At 50.6% G+C, this 21578-nt stretch overlaps 1 protein-coding gene across 6 annotated transcripts in view; it reads right to left on the reverse strand.

Moving 5' to 3' along the window:
* The window catches only part of Chst8 (carbohydrate sulfotransferase 8), a 117082-nt gene that overhangs the window by 58115 nt on the left and 37389 nt on the right, over positions 1-21578 (reverse strand). For 2 of the 6 annotated variants that reach the window (XM_078032169.1, XM_040279251.2), the window contains one exon: positions 5673-5736. In XM_078032169.1, the coding sequence (XP_077888295.1) occupies positions 5673-5721 (49 nt within the window). In that variant the 5' untranslated portion in view covers positions 5722-5736. Of the gene's footprint in view, positions 1-5520; positions 5737-9597; positions 10020-21578 lie in introns of those variants that run through there. The other 4 variants (XM_078032168.1, XM_005330628.5, XM_040279252.2 and 1 more) reach the window with 3 other exon arrangements.

A 21578-nucleotide genomic window follows, 5' to 3' on the forward strand; every position in this document is an offset into this window, starting at 1 on the left:
TCCCATCCCCATCTGCCCTGGGCTTTGTCACCCTCTGCATCACTGAAACCCCTCCCAGCTGGTCACTTGGGGTTGTTCCCCCACTCTCTGCCCACACTGCACGCCATGCTGCCACTCCTTCCCACCCCAGCATCTCCAGAGCTGCCCATTCCCTGGGCAAAGGCCGGCTCCTCTACCACGCACCCCGGGCTCGCTGGGTCTGGGCCCGGCTGTGTCCTCAGCCACTAGTCATATTCCAGCCCCTGAACCACTTGGAGTTCTTCAGGGGCCACACTCTCTGCTGCTCCAAACTTTTGTCCACACATTCTTTCCACCCAGGCTCTGTCCCTGGTCTGGGTCATGGCAATGCCAGGTGCCTCCAGTTCTGGGGAGACAGATGGAGTGTGGTTACTGCCAGTTGCTTAAAGACACATCCCAGCTCTGAAAGCCAGAAGCTGTGTGGCTTGGGTACCATTCTTAACCTCTCTGACCTTAGTAGTTTCATCTGTTAAATGACATAACAGTAATTAAGTTATGAGGGGTTTAAAGTATTAAATGGTATTAAATACATGTAAAGCGCTTGTGATGGTGCCGAGCACATGGTGAGGGTCTGAGGGCCTTTGTGTTGTCATGGCTTCTATGTCTGACCTAGTCAGCTCTCAGCACACTGTAAGCAGAAATCGAGTATAAGAATCACAGGCATTGAAACCTGTATAGTGCTTAGCACAAGAAAGACCTGGCACATGGTAAATGTTCCATCAATGTAGTTATTATTATTAGGATCTGAGAAGGCTCTTGTGCCCTGCAAGGAATGTCCCAGGGGCAGGCTTCAGACAGAGGTGTCCTCAGGGGCTGTCCGTTCCCTTTGTCTGCACCAGGAGTCCCCGAGAGGGAGCCTTACTGTTTACCAGGGCTGACATCTCAGCACCCGCCCTTAGTTCCTCGACTCTGAGAAAGAGTAAAGAGCCCTGAACCCTGGGTGGCCCCACCCTAAGAAAACTCACACCGAAAAATCCAAAAATTAAGGGGAAGAGGAAGAAGAAGGAGGAGGAGGAGGAGGAGGAGGAGAGGAGAGAAAGAAGAAATATATTTATAGTGTGTGCAACAGAAGCTGTACCAGAAGGTGCTATTGTTTTATGTATCAATCAACCAATCAATCCACCATTCACTTTGGTTTCATGGGTCACTAACCATGATTCGCCTGGCCCCATTAAAACAAAATCCATTCCACTTAAAAGAATGAAGAAGAATGATAAAGTGAGAACACAGGCCTCTGGAAAGCCCGAAGAGTGGGCGGACCTAGGACGGACCATCAATGGCTCTTGGACAGCACAAGAGAACCTGGCAGATGTAAACCTCCTGATAGAGGAACACAGACGCACGTGTAAATGTTGGCCAAAAACCAAACAAACAAAACTCAAACCCCCAAACCTTTGTAGAGACTATCAAGAATAAAGGCCTGGGCTTGGTGGTGTATACACCTGTGATCCCAGTGACTCAGGAGGCTAGGGCAGGAGGATTGCAAGCTTGAGACCAACTTTGGCAACTTAGTGAGGCCCTGAGGACTTAGTGAGACCCTGTTTCAAAGCAAAACATTAAAAAAAAGGGCTTGGGGATTGGCTAAGTGGTTAAGTGACCCTGGGCTCAATCCCCAGCACAACCAAATAAAAAGACGAGACCTAAAGAATCATTGATCAACTGTAATGTGTGGCCTTATCTGGATTCTGGATGAAACAAAATGGAAAAAAAAAACGGATTTATATTTCTGAGATGATTAGAAATTTGTTGTTATTAAGGAATCATTGGATGGTTTAGTGGTAAAGCTAAAAAAAAAGGAGTTCTTTTCTTTCGAACGCAGAAACATTGAAATATTTATGAATGAACTGATCTGCTTTCTGTTTATAGGTTTAAAAATCACATAGAAGGAGGAATACAGATAAAGCAGTGGCCCAGCCAGGTTGGGAGGGCTGGGTGACACACACATGGGATTTACTGTACTATTCTAATCTATTACCATTCTACTCAAACCCTCTGCAGAAAAAGTTCACGGAGAAAGGTGGTTCATAAAATTCAGTTTGCCCAAGTGAATGTGAAAGGACTCTGCCTTCTGCAGTCCCCAGAGTCAAAGGGCTGGCTCCCAGTTCTGGCCTGAGTCCTTTCTCTGGAAAAAGGGATGAGCCTTATCTCTTGGGACAAGAAATGAACTTCCTGAGGGCAGAAGCTCTGAACTCAGTAACTGGCAATATTGAAAACTGGAAAATATCTGTATACTGGGATAAGTAAAATTCTCTGATAGGTAAGACCATCTTAGAATGCAGGTTGGTTAAGAGATAGCTATCCCTGTTTCAAATATACTGATGGAAAATATAGCAGCTGGGCACGGTGGCGTATGCCTGTAACCCCAGCATCCTGGGAGACTGAGATGGGAGGACTGAGGGTTCAAAGCCAGCCTCAGCAAAAGTGAAACACTAAGCAACTCAGTGAGACCCTGTCTCTAGACACAATACAACATAGGGCTGGAGATGTGGCTCAGTGGTTGCATGCCCCTGTGTTCAATCCCTGTTACTAACCCCCCCCAAAAGAAAGAAAATATAGCAAAAAAATGAGTTTTTAAAAACCATAACTTACAAAAGTTGGCAACTGTGTATGAGTCCACCTAATCACGCATTACCCAGGTGAGGTGGGCTAGCCCATAAGAAGTTTAGGAGCTACTTACTAACATCTGGTAGCTGCACTGGTGGAAATCTGACTGGTGCCAGACCCTGAGGGATTGTAAGCAACACAGAATGCCCATCACCTTCTCAAGCTGGTTCCTGGATTTTCACCTGCCCACCCTCCTCCTCCTACCTTCATGACGTAACCAATGACAGATTTCAGAGAACGCCAACCATTCACAAGAAAATTTATGACGCCACGTGGATTTTCCTCTGTAGACCGGGGCTCCCCAAGTGGCCTTGCCAATCCCGACGGCAGGGCAGCCTCCCTAGTCTGCACCTCCCTTGGACAAAAGCCCATGGGAAGAAGGCTTGTCAGGGGCCCCTGGGGCCACCCAGCCATGCAACTGGACATATACACTTTGTAAGCACTGGTTTCCAACAGATAAATGTAATCAAGGTTTATATGCTCAGAGAAGCCAACAGGATGGGATTGTTTCACTTGAAAGATCAGAAGAAAATTGTAACTAATGTTGTGGAAAATTACTTTGATATTGCTTTCTTGGTACCGAATCACAATTAGGCTGCTGTGAGAAGTACAGGGAAAGAATAAATGAATAGTAACAAATCAACACAAACAGCTTGTGTCAGGAGCACTTTGCTCGGGGAAAGTAACGTAAGCATTACTTAAAGTTTTATGACTGTGTTTGGTGTGATTTACCTAGAACGTCAAAGTTGCCCATCATGTGGCCCTTGGTGAGAGTGGTCCACCTGCATTTACCAACAGAAGAAGATGGCTCAGGACCCAAGTGTGTTCTTTGCCTGACTCTGCCGACTGCAGGGGGATGCTCACCTCAGCTTCACGCCATCCTACGTGTCCTGCCTGCCTGGGGCTCCAAGCTCCTCTCTGAGCATGCTGCCCCGTGGGCCCTCACCCACCCGTAATCCACACATCTGTGTACTTGCACAGCTGTTCAGGGCACATGGGCAACTGTCACGAGGGACAAGAATCCACTGCCTGTAGAAGCAAGTGCTCTGCTTTGCCAGCTGTCTGCACCACGGTAGGGCAAATGTTGGGGCCACCAAGGCACAAAACAAATGGGAATATACCACCTGTCCCAGAAGTGGACTGCTGATCCATGCCCCTGTCCCAGGGGAATGCCACAGATAACACTCAGCCATTCTCTTCCTGGCTCCTCCCACAGAATGCAGGACATTGGGCATCTGGAACCTCTGCCCACGTGTGCATCCCCAAACACGCACACCAGGGTATGCACCAAGGATGCACGGCACCCTTTATCCCAAGCAGTATTCAAGTGCCCTTCCCCCCTCACCATTTTGCTTTGGCACAGATAATACAAAAACCATGGGACCAACTCAGTCTGCCCTGATGGCACCATCCTATGGTGCACTGCTTCACCGACAGAGTCATCCACTATTACAGGGCTCCTGAGAGGCTGCAAAGTCCCCAAAGGAGCCAGATTGGTCAGGCACACTTGCTTCCTCACAAGACAAGGAGCAGACAGACAGATTTGAGACAGCCCCCAGCTAAGGGGGTCGGGCCAGGTGCGTCAGCACTGTGGCCCTTGGCTGTCTCCTGCCTCTCATTCTTTCTCGTGCGGGAAGGTGCTGCTCATTGTGCCTGGTTCACTCTGTCAGCAGCTTCTGGGCCTGAGTGAGCTCTGGCCTCCTTCCTGGTGCCCACGGTCTTCAATCTGTTCGTAGAAGTGAAACAATGGGGACATGCATAGAGGAAGGGGTGCAGTTCTGCTCAGAGAGCCTGAGTCTAGAGAGCAGATGGTGAAACGGCAGAGGTGGCCTAGAGACAGGGTACCCCAGCTCTCGCCAAGAATAGGCGATCCTAGGCCAAGCACCCCCATCCTATGCTACAGGTCGCAGGCAGGGGGTGGCACAGGAAACCTAAACCTCTGGCTTCCACAATTCTTCCATCCTGTCCCTGGTTCAGAGCCCTGAGCAAGTGGGGGTACATGCACAGGTCTCCTGGAAGGAGGGTTATCTGGGGGTGCATCAGTGTGCCCATGTTGTGGAGCATGTGAACTGGGAGTAGGGTTCTTCATGGACCCTCTTCTAACAGAAGCTGCTGCTGAGACACGCTGCTGCTGCTGCCTAGAGCCCTGTCTTCCTCTCACTCCAAAGCAGAGCAGCCTCTGGCCTTGGTCCTATGCCCGTGACCTGCAACCCTGCCATGTGCAGAGGTGGGGGGACCTTGCAGAGCTCTGACTCCACATTTGGTCACCCTGAGATGCCAGAACCACCCTCAGGCTCTCACCATGCCACTTGTCCCCAGAAGACCTCAGGAAGGGTGCCTCAGGAAGGGTGCCTCAGGAAGGGCACCATCCTCCTCAGTGGGTCACAAGGCCCAGCGGGGATAGGAGGCAGACAGCATGGGTGGGTTTCGGCCTCACAAAGCCAGTGTTCTGCAAGCCACAGGGGCCAGATTCACAGGATCTACAGGGAAAGTGACTAGTGTCACTTGGCAGTATGGATAGGTTCAAGGAGATGTTTTTCAACCTCCAATGTCCTAGATAATATGGAAGAGGCCCCAAGAGGTGGTAGAATCATCCTTAAATCCAAGTTTCACCAAAGGCAATACCTGGCTGAATAGATGGGTACCTCACCATCATCCCCAAGAGGGGACACCTTGTTGCTATGGATGCCAGAGGCCAGAGCCCTGAGGTTGGTGACTGGGCCTCAGACAGAGTGTTCCCATATTGACACAGATGCCCACCAGAGGGAGGACAGGACCCCTCCTCTGCCTGCTGGGACTCTCGTCCCCCAACCCAGCACAACAGGGCAGCCACGGAGGCCTGCACCCCGGGTGGGAAAGCAGAGGCCAGTGACAGTGGGAACAAATGCAAGGGCTCACCTGGCACCTGCTGGGGGGCGAGCTCCGTGGGGTCCTGCAGGCTGATAAAGAGCAGGAGGCCTGCAGCTCCGAACAGCAGGATGGATGAGAACATGCAGGCCAGCCGCATTGTGCCAGGTCGCAGGGTCATCCAGGGCACACTCAGGGCTCACCTCTTGGGTGTGGGAGGCACTTTCTTCCCTCATCGTCCAAATCCGGCATCCATCAGGCTGAGGTCTACAGGGCAGAGGGGGAGAAAGAATCACCTCTGAGTTGCAGGATATTGAGGTCCCAGTCACTGCAGTAACCCCGTGTAATCAGATCCCCCGCTCGACCCCAGGAACGGAGGTGTGCCCCTTGCACCTTTTCAAGCTGACGGAGGCTGAAGGAAGTTCTTTTGCCATATGTGGTCAGGACACTGGCTCCTATCAGGGCCTCCTATATCTGTACTCTCAGCATGCATATGGAGAGAGGCACTCTCCTACTGAAGCCTGGGAATTCAGGGGGGAGCCTGAAGACCCACAGCTGAGGACCAGTGGACACCCTCTGGCACTGTCCAAAACTTCCTTGAGCCTCGCAATGAGTATGTGAGCTCCCCTGCAGGGGTCTAGGTACAGGCAGGAATATGGGTCCTCATCTCTGGAAACTGGTCCAGTGCATAGATCTGCCTATACTCTGGCCCCTCTCTACAGGATGTTGGGACATGAGTCTCCATGGACAGGAGGCTCCAGAGCCAGGAGATGCTCAGACATAGATCAATTCCCCCACATTAGGCAGAGCTGTCCTCACAGCTGACAGACAGACAAATGGCCTGGCAGGATCCAGGCCCTGCTGGATAGTCACACCAGCAGGAGCTGAAGCTCTGGCCAGTCCTTGGTTGTCTCAACACTCAAGGAAACTGGCGTGGAGCTGAGGTCGGGCAGTCAGATCCACCACCTTCAGATCCCAGACTTAAGATCAGAGGCTGGGTGTTACGGCTCTTCTCTTCCTGCCTGCTTTTCTGGCCCCTGATGACTCAAATCAGGTTCATGTCACTTGCCCCTCACTCTGGTTTCTCCTAAAAAGCAGAAGAAATGTCCAATATCCCACATATCAATCTGTGATCCCCAGCTGGGTCAGGCTATGGGTCAAGATAGAAGCACCCTAAGGCCATTTGCCCAAAGGAGGGGTGGGCATGGTGCAGTGGGATGCGCTGAGGAACAGGTGTACAGATGGCCAGGCTAGACAGGAGGCAGGTGTCCTGGGCACCTCCCCTTAGAAAGACCCTGTGTCCCCTTACCTTCCTCCAGTTCTACTGGCCTGAGCCTAGGGATTCCACCTGCCTTCCACCCAAAGAGCCTGCAGGGGAACTTCCCCATCTTAGCACAGGGCAGTGCCCACGGGAAGCTGAGGCACCTGGGCAGCACCCAGCAGCCTCCAGGACCACAGTTAGGTAGCTGGTCTGGCCCCAAACCAGATGAGCTCCTCAACCAAGGAGGTTTCCCTACCCAGGCCCTGAGATGGGGAAACAGCCCCCACCACCTTCTGTGTGTCCAGCCTCTGGACGGTGAGGCAGAAAGTGTTAGAAGGAGGCCCTTCCTTCTCTCCTGCCCCCACAAAAAACGCTCCCAAGGACGAGAATGCTTCTCAGGAAAGTTCAGGGGCTGAGGAGTATAGACTGCAGGTTTGGGTTTCCTCCCTCTGCAGTCTCTGTAATTATTTTTTCACTCAGTTAACTTTAATTAACCTGCCTTAGGCCTCTACGCGCCTGGCGCAGGGCTCCCTGGACTGTGCCGAGCAGGTGCTTCTCACGATCTCCCAGCTTTTAGGTTGCACTGAGCTGGGCTCGTTTTGTCTCCGGAGCTGGCTCTGGAGTTTCGTGCAGGCCCTGACCTCAGTGGGGAAAAATAAAGGACTGCCACTTCCTGCCATCAACCAGGGCCCACCTGGCCCTGCTTGCAGTGGGTAAAAATGGAGAGCCATATGTCCCCAAAAGTTCAGACCCAGAAACTCCTCGTGTGGAGCCAGGGCCTCTCCTCCTCCATGATGGCCCTGGATGGAACCCTACCGGGGGTCTGACTCATCATCCTGCAGAGACACAGGTGCACAGTGCAGGTCTCTGATGCCACTGAAAGACAAGGCCATTCATCACAGCCCCCTGCCAGCCTCCAGCTCCTGGAGGAACATGGGCGACTAAGGCAGAGGTGGCTCTGCCTGCCACAAGCAGTTGGCTGAGCCCCTCAGGAAGCTCAGGCAACCCTGGAAAGGAGATAGAAGGGTAGAAATGACATTTCACACTGATGCAGTGGAGGTCAGATCCTCAGGCAGGGAACAGGAAAGGCAGTTCAAGGCCTCTCTGGACTTATTTATATACGCACCCAGCCCTGGGCATGAGCAGGCACATGCACACTAACACGTATACACACACGCCTTGGTGTGTGCTGGCAAGTGCCTGAACATGTGCGTACACACACACACACACACACACACACACACACACACACACACACACACACACACCATCCATGGTCCCCAGCAAGGCCCCAGCTGGCCATAGTGTTGACAATCTTTGTGCAGCCACGTTGGCCTCCTGAGCCAGACAGCAGGCAGCCAATTTGATTGAGAATGGGTAACCGTGGGCATGAAGACCTTTTGTAAGGAAGGAGAGAGGGATGGAGACAGGAAGGACAGAAGAAATGATAAATGATAGCTAGCATACTGAGCTGCCTGGCAAAATAGCTAATAACGTGACCCCCAATATCTGCCCCAAGACTCCATATGATGAACAAAGGGGTCTCGGAAGCATGCGTGATCGTCATCGTGTTTGTTTAATAGCTGGTGCTACAGATGTGGCTACAGGAAGCTGGTCGGCCCTCCCCGTCCCAATCTTCTGTCACACTGTCACCATTTGAGCTGATACAGACTTCCCCTGTCGATGACTAATGGGTCCCTACAGCTGTGACCTATCTTAGCTTTCTGAACCTTGCTCACATCAAACCCACCACACAGAGCCAGGCTCCAACCACCCACATGCCTGGTAGCCAGGACAAGGATCACATCCCTGCCCCCAGATCTGGTGAGGAAGAGAACACTGTACCCTGCCCCGCCCCTTCACTGCAACAGGAGAATCAACTGTGCACCTCTGTCACTTCCGAGAACCTCCAGAGAACACAAGCACCTTGGCCACAGTCAGGAAGCTGGGGTTAGAGCACCCTGTGGCTTCTTTGTCCAAGCCCCTAAGCCCCAGACCCCAGTCTTTCCCTTGGGAACCCTCTTCTCTGTGTCTGCTCTCACTGGGGACCACGTGACCAGCTCAGTCCTCAAAAGATCAGCCCGCCTCTCCGGGATAACCAGCTTGCAAGCCTGGCTGGGTCTGTCATGCCTTAGGAGGGGGCAAAAATTCTAGAATCTGCAGAAGACTCCCGGTCCCAAAGGTGAGGAGTGGATGGAAAGTCCCTGACAGGCCAGAGACTCACACTGCAGGTGCCGTGGGCCTCACCCACCATTGTTCCCTTGAGGGTTCTTTTCTACAAAGTCACAAGATATTTTCAAGACAATGGGGAGATGCCAGTTCAAAGCCATTTTCTCCACCTCTTTCAATCAAGCTATTGCCTGGGGTTAGATGCTGTAATCTGTCACAGACCAGGGCTTGGCTGTCCCAGCGCCCTATCAGGACTCAGCTCCCACCTGGGACCGTCCCATCCTCACCACCCATGACATCATATCAGCTCCAGTGACAAGTGCAATCCCCCCTCACCTCCCTTCATCCTTTCTGAGACTGAAAAACAATAAGAAAATTCAAATGATTAGGTGTGGAGAAGGAGGAGGCTTAAGGCAGGAAAAATGCACAGTCCTTTTGAGTTTCCGGAGCTACTTGCCCTTCTCAAAATTCCTAGTCCTCCCAGCAGCTTCTCTCCCCAAGGCCTGAGTGGCATCGCCAATTTTTACTTTAAGAAGGAAAAAAGATCCAATTAATCTTGTAAACACCTCCTGGGACACAGGGCAGGGCCAATGATTCCTCCCATTTCCTTATTTATCTGATTTAAATTTTTGTCATTTTGAAGACATTGACTTCAGGGCACAAGCAAGGACTTGGGAATCGGGCCAAAATACACGCACCTCCAGTGGCGACAGCCGGACGCTCGGACGGCTCCAAGGACACGCTTGGCTGCAGCTGCTCCAAGGCCTGGACACTGGCCACCATCACCCTGAGGACCCTCTGGCTGTGGGAAGCCACCCCAGCATCCCGATCCAGACAGCCTGGGTGCACCCACGTGGTCAGTGGGCCCCAGGCCCAGGAAAGTTCTCTGTCCGTCTTTCTCGTCACACGGGCAGGAGCGAACAATGACGTCCCTCCCGGCTGAGGGCTCCAGGAGAAGCTGCTCGTGGGGAGAGAGGCTGCTATGGCAACTTGAGGAGAATGGAGCCAGGCACTGCCGTCACCTTGAATCCGGCACCGTGCCTTCTGCCGCAGCAGCCTAGGGGACCTGGCGCCCAGCTCTTCCCCTCCCTCGCCGGAGCCGGGCATGGGCAGCTGACCCCTGGCTTCCCTCCTCAGCCTCCTGGCCTCAGAAACTCATCTGCTCCTCGCTGATCAGAGTACACAGCCCGGTCCCCCGAGAGTACCACCTCCATCTGTTTTGTCAGACTAGTTCTTCCATGTGTGCGGCTCCAGCTTACTTCTGAGATGGGGCTCTTCTTGATTTCAGCTCATTAAAATCCTGCAGCTAATTAAAACCGCTCTAACGGCGGCGGCAGCAGCAGCCGCAAACTCTGGGACAAGTCCCTCCAGTTTTTATGCGTAGGCATAAAGTTGCGATGCTCTCCCAGGATGATGGATGGCTGCAAGCGCTAGGATTCCGAGGCGGGGCTGCAGACTCAGAATTGCTCCTGCCCCGCCCGCCACTCGCTGGGTCTGGGGGACGCTGGCCTGGGTCCTGAAATCCTCAGGGTCCAGCCATGCACACCTGGGCCTGTCCAGCTGCACCAATTACTGGGGGAACAGTAATTCACCTGCCATCCACTCTACTACCACAGCACAGGATCCCCTTCAATTCCTAAAGATTTCTGTGGGGCAGAACAAGGGTATCCTAGGGTATAAATCAGGCTCAAATACCCCCCAAACCTTGCTCTGGGACCCCCAATCCCCTGCCGCCAAGGAACACCGAAGCCCAGCCTCCCACTATCACGTACACAAAGAAGAGCTATGTGAAGGCTAAGGATGAAAATGTGCAGCTGCGATGAGAGGTCCTGTGGGCCTGACCAAGGAGCCACAGGACACAAGACCATCGATTGCTGCCAGAGACAGAACGAGACCATGGGTACCATCTCTGCCTAGGACTTACATGCTTAGGCATTTTACAGCAATGGGACAGAGTAGGGGATAGCAATTTTCCAGGAAGAGAAACTGAGTACCTCTTCACCCCCACCCTAGCAGCTTGGAATGCCCACTCAGCACCCCAAATCCCCTAAGCCTGGGGGCCTCGGCGCTGGCCCCTCTCCCCCACGTGCTTATCACCAGGCTCAGACTCAGAGCTATGGGAGCTGCTTCTGAGCCTTTCCTCATCTTTGTATTCCCAGCACTTAGCACAGAGCCTGGCACAAGGAAAGTGATCGATAACCTGTGCCGCATGTGGAATGAGTACGAGTTAATAGATGGAAGTGTTGGGGGCCACCGGGAGAGAGGCACTCCATGAACTTGGAATTTTAAAAAGGTCATTTATGTTTCAGGGAGCTGTGTGTTTGTTTTGATCAGGTTTGGGATGGAATCAGGTCCAAGGAGTAGCCCAACCCAGTGATGGGAGGAGAGGCAGGAAGTAAGCTCCACCTCACTCGATTCCTTCCCCAGGAACCTGATGGAGCCTGACAGCTCAAACCTACTCAAGGCACCGTCTCCACCCAAACCCCACTTCTGAATCCTCATGTTGGGGATGAGAGATTGCTGATCACGAGGCTTGAAGACTGATATATGTCTCTCTCTATGTGTGTATAGTAACATGCTTAAGACTTGCACAAACACACGCACAAGTCATTTGGATGCTGGAAAACGGATTCTCTCCAAACCTTTCCAATACTGCGTGATGATAGGAAACCTCCAAACAAAATTACGGTTTTCCTGGGTGGACCAAAAGTTGGTGAAAGCAACACATGCTTTCACCAACGTGTCTTACCCCTGGAAGACAGGCTGAGTGAGACAAGCCAATTGCAATATATATAAAACGATTCCATTTATATGAGGTACCAAGAGTTGTCCAATTCATAGAGACAGCAAGTAGAATAGAGGCTACCAGGGGCCAGGAGGTGAGACAGGTAGCTATGATTTAATGGGTACACAGTTTCAGTTTGGAAAGACAAAAGTTTTAGAGATGAAAAAATGGTGAGGACATACTAAAGGCTACTGATCTGTACACTGATGAACGGTTGAAATTGGTAAATTTTATACTTTTTAGAAAGAAAGCAATGAGCATCTTGAACTAAGCCATGAGTATCATGGGAGGGACACCAGGCTCAGAGCAGGGAGCCCTGCTTCTGGGCCTAGCTCCCCCCCCCACCAACCGCACGAGCCCCATGACTTGATTCCCCTTATCTTGGACTCAGTCCTCCTTCAAAATATCTACTGCAGAGGACCTTCCAACTGCCTTGAAGCTCTGCTGTGAGACAAACGTCTTAGAAAACAGAAAGGCACCTTGCACATTTCGTTTATGGGATGCTACTTTCAGGCAGAGCAGGTGGTCCTGTGGAGAATGTCCCTCTTCCACACCTGTCACCTGTTTCTCACCATGGATCTGGGCCACTGCCACACCATGGTCTCAGGAAGACTGCCAGGGGGCATATCCCAGTGTCCTACACCCTGAGAGGCGCTGTTCCAGAGATAACAGGTTCCCTATGGACCAAACAAGCCTGCCAAGCTGTCCCCCTTCAGGACAACTCTGTCCTTGCTCGAGGGATCAAAGGCCCTGATACAGGAATTGTATTCTCGGGTTCTTTCTGGTCTGCAAAGCCTCCAACTCAGGCTAGCCTGGCTAAGATAAATCGCATCTGGGGCTATGCCCTACCTAGGGGACCATTCCTCTGTGTGGGAACTTCTATGCTGGGTCTGCTGAGGCAGTATCCCATATAATGATAGAAAATATTTAGAGGCAGAAATCTACAACAGGGCTAATGATATGGATCCTGTGATTTCTAGAGCCACTCTTTCCATTTAAAAGTCTTTAATTTTTAAAGAACTTAAAAGGACAACCTAGGGACCCATGTGGTGGTGGAAAGGTTCTCTCTCTCGACTGTATCGATGTCAATATCCTGGTTGTGATATTGTACCATAGTTTTGCACAATGTTGCAAAAGGGGGAAACTGTGTAAAGACTTCACCCCATTACTCTGCACTCTTTCTTACTATTGTATGTGAACACGTAACTATCTCAAAATAAAAAGTTTTAAAGAATCAAGAAACTTAAAAATAAAAATCACTGGCCTTTCAGCTCATGCATAATGGAAGCAGATTCTAATGTTGTACACGTAAATAATAGATAACCATTTTCATGGATCAGTGCCATCCCCTGTTGTATAAGAAACATTTTAAAGTTAAGGGACTATGCCTTTAATAAGAAAATTTGATGTGTTAGCAACTACTGGTTGATCTTTGTGCATTTTTCAATTGCAAAACTGCACTTTAAAAATGCAAACAATTATTAATATTGATTTGGACTAAAACAATATTGAAATTCAATATATTTCCAGCTCTTTTATGAATTACCCTGTGGATACAGGGTGATTATGATAGAAGAGTATTTGCATGCTCAATTTCTTTTTCAGTGAGGATCCTTGAAGAGGGCTGATGTGATCCATAGATAATGAACTTCACAGGGACAAGACTGGCTCTGGAGTCCTTGGCCCAGGATCTCTGATTCAGACACTGCACAGTCTTTGAGCTACCACTTTCTTTGCTGGGATTTTCCCAAGTCATTCTTAGAGAACACGGGTGCTAAACACCTGCTCACGGCCTAGAACAGGATTTCAGTTTTTAGAGGCAGGCTCAGGAAAGGAACAGATATTTATCGTGCTCCGCCTATGTTTCAGGATACACAGGATACGACAGAAGCATCTCATTTAACTTTCACACAATAACCTCTTGAAGTGAAAGTCATTATCCTTATTTATCACAGGTTTGGTTCTCTGTAAGGAGATGCTGAGATGGAGTTTGGGGGTGCAAGATGCTTATTAAGAATCAACACCTGTGAAGGGAAAAGAAGAAAAAGTAGACAGAGAAGCTCTGGAGTGAGAAGAGCCTTCAGAGTATCTGGCAGCAGGCAAAAATGGCCATATCTTTAGATCTCCAGAATCTTCCATAGCTAGACGTGGGCTGACCAGGGCAAAGTATGACCACGGATGAGGCAGTTTGCCACAGCTGAGGCATGTCCTGAAGGAGCTGACAGCTGAGTCTGACTGCTGACCACATGGCCTGTGTGTGGTCAGTAAGTTCTTCTGGAAGGGAATCCAGGCAGCGTGTGTCAAAGCCCACCTCTGTTTCACAGCTGACAAAATTAAGACCCAAGGAGACTAAACACGCCAAGGTTACAAAGTAAATAAGAGCCATCCCCCATCTGTCTGACTCAAATCCTGTCTCTCTCTATTCCAGCCACTGCTTTTCCCAAAAGCTTAGATTGGACTGTCCTGACCTTCAGTTACTGAGATATGAAGGTTTGGAAGTCTCTAGAGGAATATGCCGAAAGTAAGCAAACAAACTCACCTCAACATCCTGACAACACAAAGGCATACGTGCGCTCTGTGTACACGCAGTCACGCACGGACACACGTCTGCTTCTTGACCATTATCTCAAGAAGGTGGGGACATGGATTATTTGGGTTAAGATCTCCCCTGACAGCACAGTCTGGAGAACATCTCCCCCAGTAGGGCCCTCGGATCCTGCCAAGAGCAGCCAAGGATGCTTCATGCTGCATGGCCGGCCTCCTTTTCCTTTTCGAAAGCACTGAGCTATTCACATTTTCCAGCTGCTCTGACATCCACAGCCTCAGCAGGGAAAATTATAGGGAAGAAAAAAAAATTGCATATTTACTTCTCAAAATTGAAAGTTGGGGTATAATATGGCTAGAAAGGAGTTAGTGTAGTAAACCCCAAGTGCCCTGGCCCCTGGCAGGGTGCAGCTTCCTCCAAGCTGCCAATAGCAATCCAGAGACTCCAGAGGGGGAGAAAAGGGCAAGGAGATTGGCTTCTTTCCAGGGAATCCCTTTCCCTGTGGTTGGCACCAGGAGGGCCCAGAGGACTTGCCTTTGTGTTTCCAGTTCCAGCCGGGCCTGGCACAGAGCAGGTGCTTGGGCAATGTGTGATGAGCAGAGAGACCTAGAGGACGGTGAAGGTGAAGAGCAGCTCCTAGAATCGAGAATGTTCCATGGGCCTGTATCCATGCATGACCATCCCCTTTGCAGGCTGGCTGACCTAAGCTGTCTCTGGTAGTGACCACTGCATTCTCGATCCCTAACCACTCCAGAATGATTTTTCGCTGGAGCTCACCTCTGAACAGGCTGTTCTCTCCCAATCTGAAGGACTCGAGTACTAAGAAGATGGCAGAACAGTCAAACCTCCTGGCCCTCCCCTGGTTGCTCTGTGGCCACAGGATGGGGTCAGGTTTCAGTGACCTGGAAATTCTAATGCATGGGTAGCCATGAGAAAGAAGTCTGCCTCATGTCATCCTCCAGCTGATATCTTCTTTTCCAAGTCCTCTTCAGCCCAACGGATCCCTTGGTGGCCCCTTCTTTCTCCAGGGGATATTGAAAAGACAGAAATTTGGGCCTTCCTTACCTTCCTCCCTTCCCCCCTCCATCCAGCCACAGACTCAGCCTTCTGAGTTCAAGTTGTCTCTCTTTTTCTACTCCTTGGTGCTACACAGATTCAGCACCTAGAGCCTGGACAGCTCCCGGCCTTTGTATAGATCCTGCAGTACATTTGTGGTCCATCTGGTCAAACTATCTGAGGGCTCCATTCGACCAATGTCCTGAGTTCTTCAAACATCCCTGGGTGACCCACAGGCTAGGTGAGGATCAACTCTCTGCTAACCTCTCACCCCCAGTCTCATCTCTCACCATTTCCTAGTAGCCCCCAGGCCACCTCCACGGATCCCTGAGCTTTCCTCCAACAAGGGTAATGGTAGGAGGATAGTGTAGAGAAGACAGCCCCAGGCTCCAAGGGTCTGATACTGAGCACTACATTTTCTCACTGAGTGACTTGGAGCATCATCTTGTCACACTTCTGAGCTTCAGTTTTCCCAACCAGTAATTAGATCCTTTGTGGACTAGCACCATGGGGCTACTGGGTAAGATTCCTGCTATGGTGGGTGGCTGTCCTGGAGTTAAGGAAAGAGGCTCAGGTCAGGCAGATGTGCTGCTCTCTGCAGCTCCTCCACAGCTGGTCTTGACTTCTTTACAAATGGCTTTGCTGATTCTTTGCTTATCCTGAACAATACAAAAGGGGGTCTAGCCTTCTCTCTCCCTGAGCCTGCAACCTCTTTCCTACTGTCTTGAGTGCTGGACGTGCTTACCACTCAGCCTTAAGGACACAGGTAGAAAAGATCCTGGGTGTGGAACCCCATGGTATCTGTTTGCCAGGCCAGGATGGTGGGACAAAGCAGCCCTGAGCTGACTGGAGCATTTTAAAATACAATGGCACCCACACAGGCCCCGTGCTTGTGCCCTATACCACCCTGTCATCTGATCACCTATGGGGCTGCGTGAGCCCTGGCTTCATTGCCCAAAGGAGGAAGGCAGACAGGTAGAAGCATGCATTTTTATAAAGGGAACCAAAGTGGTCAATTGCTGATCTTTAGTGAGCACCTGTGTGAAGAAGCCCATTTCCAGTAATAACCATATGACCCTTTTATAATGAAAATTATTTTTAAAGTAACACATCCAATAACCATCTGCAGCAGATCCAGAACTTCAGATCTGCCAATTTGGAAACCTGGATTTTTAACTTCCAGTTTCTGATTCTCAAATTGGCTTGTAATGCACATTTTAAAAACCTACTCAAGGGGCTGGGAGTATAGCTCAGTGGTAAAGCACATGCTTAGCATGCACAATCCCAAACAGAAAGAGAGGATGAAAGACAGACGGATGGAGGAGGGAGGAAGAATAACCTATTTCAGCCAATCAAAATCGATGTCCAGGCTCTGTCTGGGGTCCCCCCAATGCCACCTTTGCTATGAAAAACAAGGTAGCCTGGATTGTGGAATGGCGTGTAATCCCTGGGTTTCAAATTGGTTCAAAGATTCTGGTGCAAAATTAGCTGAGCAGAGGCAAAGCTAACTTTGCCTCCCTGACCTGTGAGCTGATCGTGTGAGGAAAAGCTGCAGTGGCATTGCTGGTCAGCAGCTGGCTCCTACGGCTCTGTAATCCAACGGCACTGTACAGAAACGTGGGCTTCAGCACAAAGCAGGAGCCCCTGCCTGGAAGGCAGTCATGGGCAGGGGCAGGGGAATGAGGCACAGTCCAGCTCTGCCTCTTTCTCCCCACCTGTGTCATGTGAGTGTGTGTGTGTGTGTGTGTGTGTGTGTGTGTGTGTGTGTGTGCGCGTGCGCGCGCTTGCATTTGTTATGGGTTGAATTGCATTGACCCTCCCCCCATGCAAAATTCTTATGTTGAAATCCTAACCCCCAGCACCTCAAAATCTGACCTTCCTTGAAAAAAAAAAAAAAAGATCATCATAGAATATTAGTTATGATGAGGTCATCCTGGAGTACAGTGAGCCCCTAATCTTATAGGACTGGTAACCTTACCAGAGGGAAACTCTGAACACGGATGCACACAGATGCATGGATAAAGAGAGAATCTTTTATGCCCCCATGGCTCTGTGCTGTGTATCTGTGTGCCGGGGTGAGCACTGGGCTGAGTGGACACAGGTGCACACACATGGTTTCAGAACCTCTCGTTCCTGTCTGTGGCCACCAGCTAGGAGCAATCCATTGGCAGCCAGGCCCAACCCTGTTCCTGGCCACAGGAGAATGGGCCCTCAACTGCCCCACCCCATCTCAGCGATGTGGCCCTCCATTCCGGTGGCTGCTCGAGGTCAGGCTCCTTCCTGGCAGAGGACAGTGAGGCTTTCTTCTTCACGCAGCTTGGAGGGAGGGTGGCGGGAGGGTGGCCTGGGTTGGGAGGGCTCGAGAGTGGCAGCTCAGCAGGGCCATCTGGCATCTGTGCCTCCACTCCACTCTCTGCTCTGTCCCCTCTCTGCCTCAGGGTGCATCACTCTGGCGACCCCTGGGAATTGGAAGCTAATTTTCCACGATCATTAGTGATGGAAACACCTCAGGTTCTGCCTTTAATTAAAGTCAAACGCAGGGCCGAGGAGAAGCGCTGCATGCAGACATCCTCGTCTCACTTGTAAAAGCCATATGCAAATAATTAAGCAAGGCATGGAAGCCATAATTAAAAATTTCACAAACCCCCTCATTAGCTGAACAGTCTGCACAGAGAAGCAGGACCGAGTTCCTCCCCCATGCCGATGGCAGCTCCTGCAGATGGTTAATTGGGGCTGGGGGGAGCAGTAGGCCACACCTAGGTGACAGTGCACCTGGCAACGAGCTGGCGGGGCTCCTGGCCTCCTAGGCCAGCAGCTATGACTGTCACCTCCATCTGGGAAGCCTATTAGCCAGAGTCAGGGCTCCCACGGCAAAATGAGTGAATCCATCCCTTCATCACAAAGCAAGGAGCCACCACTATACAGGACCCCGGTCACAAATTTCTCTGGCCCTCTGGCCCCAGCCCTGATTTATGCACAGTTGGGATGCAATAATAAAAGTGAGAAGGGTCATGGCTAAAGACTAGAGACCCCCCCAGGTGTGGTGGTGCACAACTGTAATCCCAGTAGCTCCAGAGGCAGAGACAGGAGCATCACAAGTTCAAAGCCAGCCTCAGTAACTCAGCAAGGCCATGCCTCAAAATAAAAAATAAAAAGAGCTGGGGATGTGGCTCAGTGGTTCAGCGCCCCTGCATTCAATTCCTGGTACCAAGAAAAAGAAAAATGGAAATTCCTCCAGCTGAACTCCCCCCAGTGTGCCCAGGAGGGAGGCAGGCTCAGCCTGCTGGTAATCTCTGCTGGTAATGATGTGTCCTGAGACCTTTCAACCCCTTCCACAAGGGCAGATGCCCCTAGGGCCCGTGGTCCCTGTACACAGTGACCCATCTCAAGCAAAGACCCTGGGCAGGACACACCCACACACCCCAAAGCACCCTGGGCTCAGGTCTAATCAGCATGGCCACAACTAGGGGAAGGTGGGAAATGTGTTGGACATTTCTGTTCCCGACTTCTCTGGTCCCTTCTCTGTGCCTACCAAGGGGCACTGGCTATTGCCCTCAGCCCCCACAGTCATGTGGTTCACCTCCTGTCAGCCATCGATCCAGCCAGGCAAGTCCCCGCAGGCACAATCTCCACTGGCTCATTGACATTTTCAAATGAATATTCACTCGTCCCAATCGCGGCCACTTGTTTTTCATCCGGTCTGATCAATGGCACTCCTCGAAAGGAAACACGACCAGAGGCAATATTGACATCCGGGAGGCTGCCTGGCTTGTGCAGGGACCAGATGTGTCCTCCCAGGCATGAGACTTGGATGTTGGTCAATTCACCTCAACCACAGACAGCCCTGCCCTGGGCGGGACCAGAGCTACCAGGCAGCCAAGAGCAGTGGCTGTGAACTGGAAGTGATTACCAGCAAGTCCAGAAAGAGGATCTTACGGGACAGCAGGGAGTCTCGAGCTGAGTTTGTCCTGCCTGGGTGCCTCCAGACCCCGAGGACTCCTCCGTGTGACATCTTCACCAGGTCCTTGAATTCACCCCCTTGGGGTTCAGGCCCCACCCTTCCTGGTGGCTCACAAGACATCATTTCTCTTTTCTCTCTCTTCTCTGTCACACAAAGAGGACCCGGGACCCTCTGCCAGACACCGCCCTAGGCGTCCTGCTCGTAGAAGCTGGCCCAGCACTGCAGTCCCCATGCTGGCTGACGGACCTCTGCGTTTCTCACCCTCCCCAGCACGGATGCGACAATCGGCACGAACCCCAAAACTTCTTGGGTGTCGACCCGATGTCACGAGTGGGAAATTCCACACCAGGAAACTTTGCTTCACACACAGAATTCATCAAAATATTGTCTAAGAATACTTTCAGCCTATGGGTATAGAGTGTATATGAAATAAATGAATTTTGTGCTTAGATGTGGGTCTCATCCCCAAGATATCTCATTGTATAAATGCAAATATTCCAAAATCTGAAAAATTTAGAAATCCAAAACACTTCTGGTTACAAGCATTTTACATAAGGGATACTTATCTCATACTACACAAACAAAGCGATACATTTGGATGAGGAAGTGGATTATCCCACTCGTACAAATCAAGCATAAAATTTGCTTTCTGTGCTTCTTGATTTCTTTCTTTTTTTTTTTTTTTATGATGCTGGAGATTGAACCCTAGGCCTCACATGTGGTAGGAAAACACTAAGGAAACATTTCGAATATACAAAATATTCAGATTTTTTGTGTACACACACACAAGAAGTGCATTCAGCACCCAGCTTAAAAAATAAAACAATTACCAATATTTGGAGTCGCCTTGGATTCCTTCTATTACTTCTCTATTTCTTACTTCTAGAGGTAACCCATCCATATAATAAATATTTAATGAACGCCTACTACATGCCTGGCATTAATAGAGGCAACTAGGATCCATCAGTGAAAGATCCTGCCCTCACAGAACTCTATTTCAACCAGGAGAGAGACAGACACTGTAATAAACATAATAAACTAGTAAATTATATATATATATATCACTAGAAGGTGATCAATACTATAGAGAAAAGAAAACCAGAGCGGAGTGAGGGGGTGGGGAAGGCTTGAGCTATAGGTAGGGTCTCAGGACCTAAGTATGTGGGAGTCCTCATTGAGAAGATTCCATTTGAGCCATGTGGATACGTAGGGAATAGTCTGTGCAAAGGCCCTGGGGTGGGGGCCTTCCTAATATCTAGAATGTCTAGAGAGTCAAAGGTGACATGATATAAGGGGGAAAGGGGCCAATCCCATGGGCCATTGCAAACACTCTGGAGTGTAGAGGAAGGACATGTTCTAGCTTGGATTTTGGCAGGATCCCTCTGGCCATTCAGGTATGCAGGGGCAGAAGCAGGGAGGCCGGTTGAGAGACTCAATCATGACATGGAAAGCTGTACCTGCCGTTCTTACGTGAGCACTGGTACTTTTAGTGGAGGACTTTATTTTGATGTTGGAGTGCACAGGCTGTTTACTGTGATGCTGTGATATCCATGGGTATCTTGGGTCTACTTTGCTGGCCAGGAGCTTTTTCTGGAATGGATATTCTGGATCCTGTAAAAACTACAAGTCACTCTTATCATCAAACCTGGCCCTCCCTGCAATTTTTCCCAGTCAGAAGCTTAGGAGCCCCAGTTGCCCAGTATATGCCTGTGAAATGGGACCGCAGGACAGACAGGGATGACCGACCGGAGGTGGGCTTGGAGCTGCTGGGCTACCTGGATCCAAACTCTGGCCCTCCCACCACTCAGCAGCTATGTTACTCACCCTGGGCAAGTTACTTAACCTCTCTGTGCCTGTTTCTGCAAAATGAGCACAACAGTGGCTTCCGGCTGCCTTGCAAGACTGTCATAAGGACTACGGGGACAGGAAGGGTGCTGTCCCTGGAGCACTGTGTGGCTCCTAGGGGGTGCTTGACCATGTGGGCGATTATGCTACGGAAGACGAACAGAGCTCCCCTGAGTGCTTCCCTCTCAGGCAACCCTATCATCCTGGAGTTGGCAAGTTCTGAATGCCTGCAAGAAACAGGAGCTGTGGATGCTTCCAAGGAGGTCTCCAGGAAATGTCCCATGAGCCCAGAAAAATGTGACATTCCTGGAAAGGGCTTCCAGGAACCTGGCCCTGGAGCACTTCATCAAGACAGGAGGGGGAGCTGCCCATTCTTGGCACGATGCTCTGCAGCGAGCGCTGGCCTCGGGCTACCTCTACTGGCGTGTGTCCTGACGAGCCGTGGGGTTGGTATTTATTTGTAAGTTCTGTGTTCACAAAGCTATTT

This window comes from Ictidomys tridecemlineatus, chromosome 15 (assembly GCF_052094955.1).
Source record: "Ictidomys tridecemlineatus isolate mIctTri1 chromosome 15, mIctTri1.hap1, whole genome shotgun sequence".
Lineage (NCBI taxonomy): Eukaryota > Metazoa > Chordata > Mammalia > Rodentia > Sciuridae > Ictidomys > Ictidomys tridecemlineatus.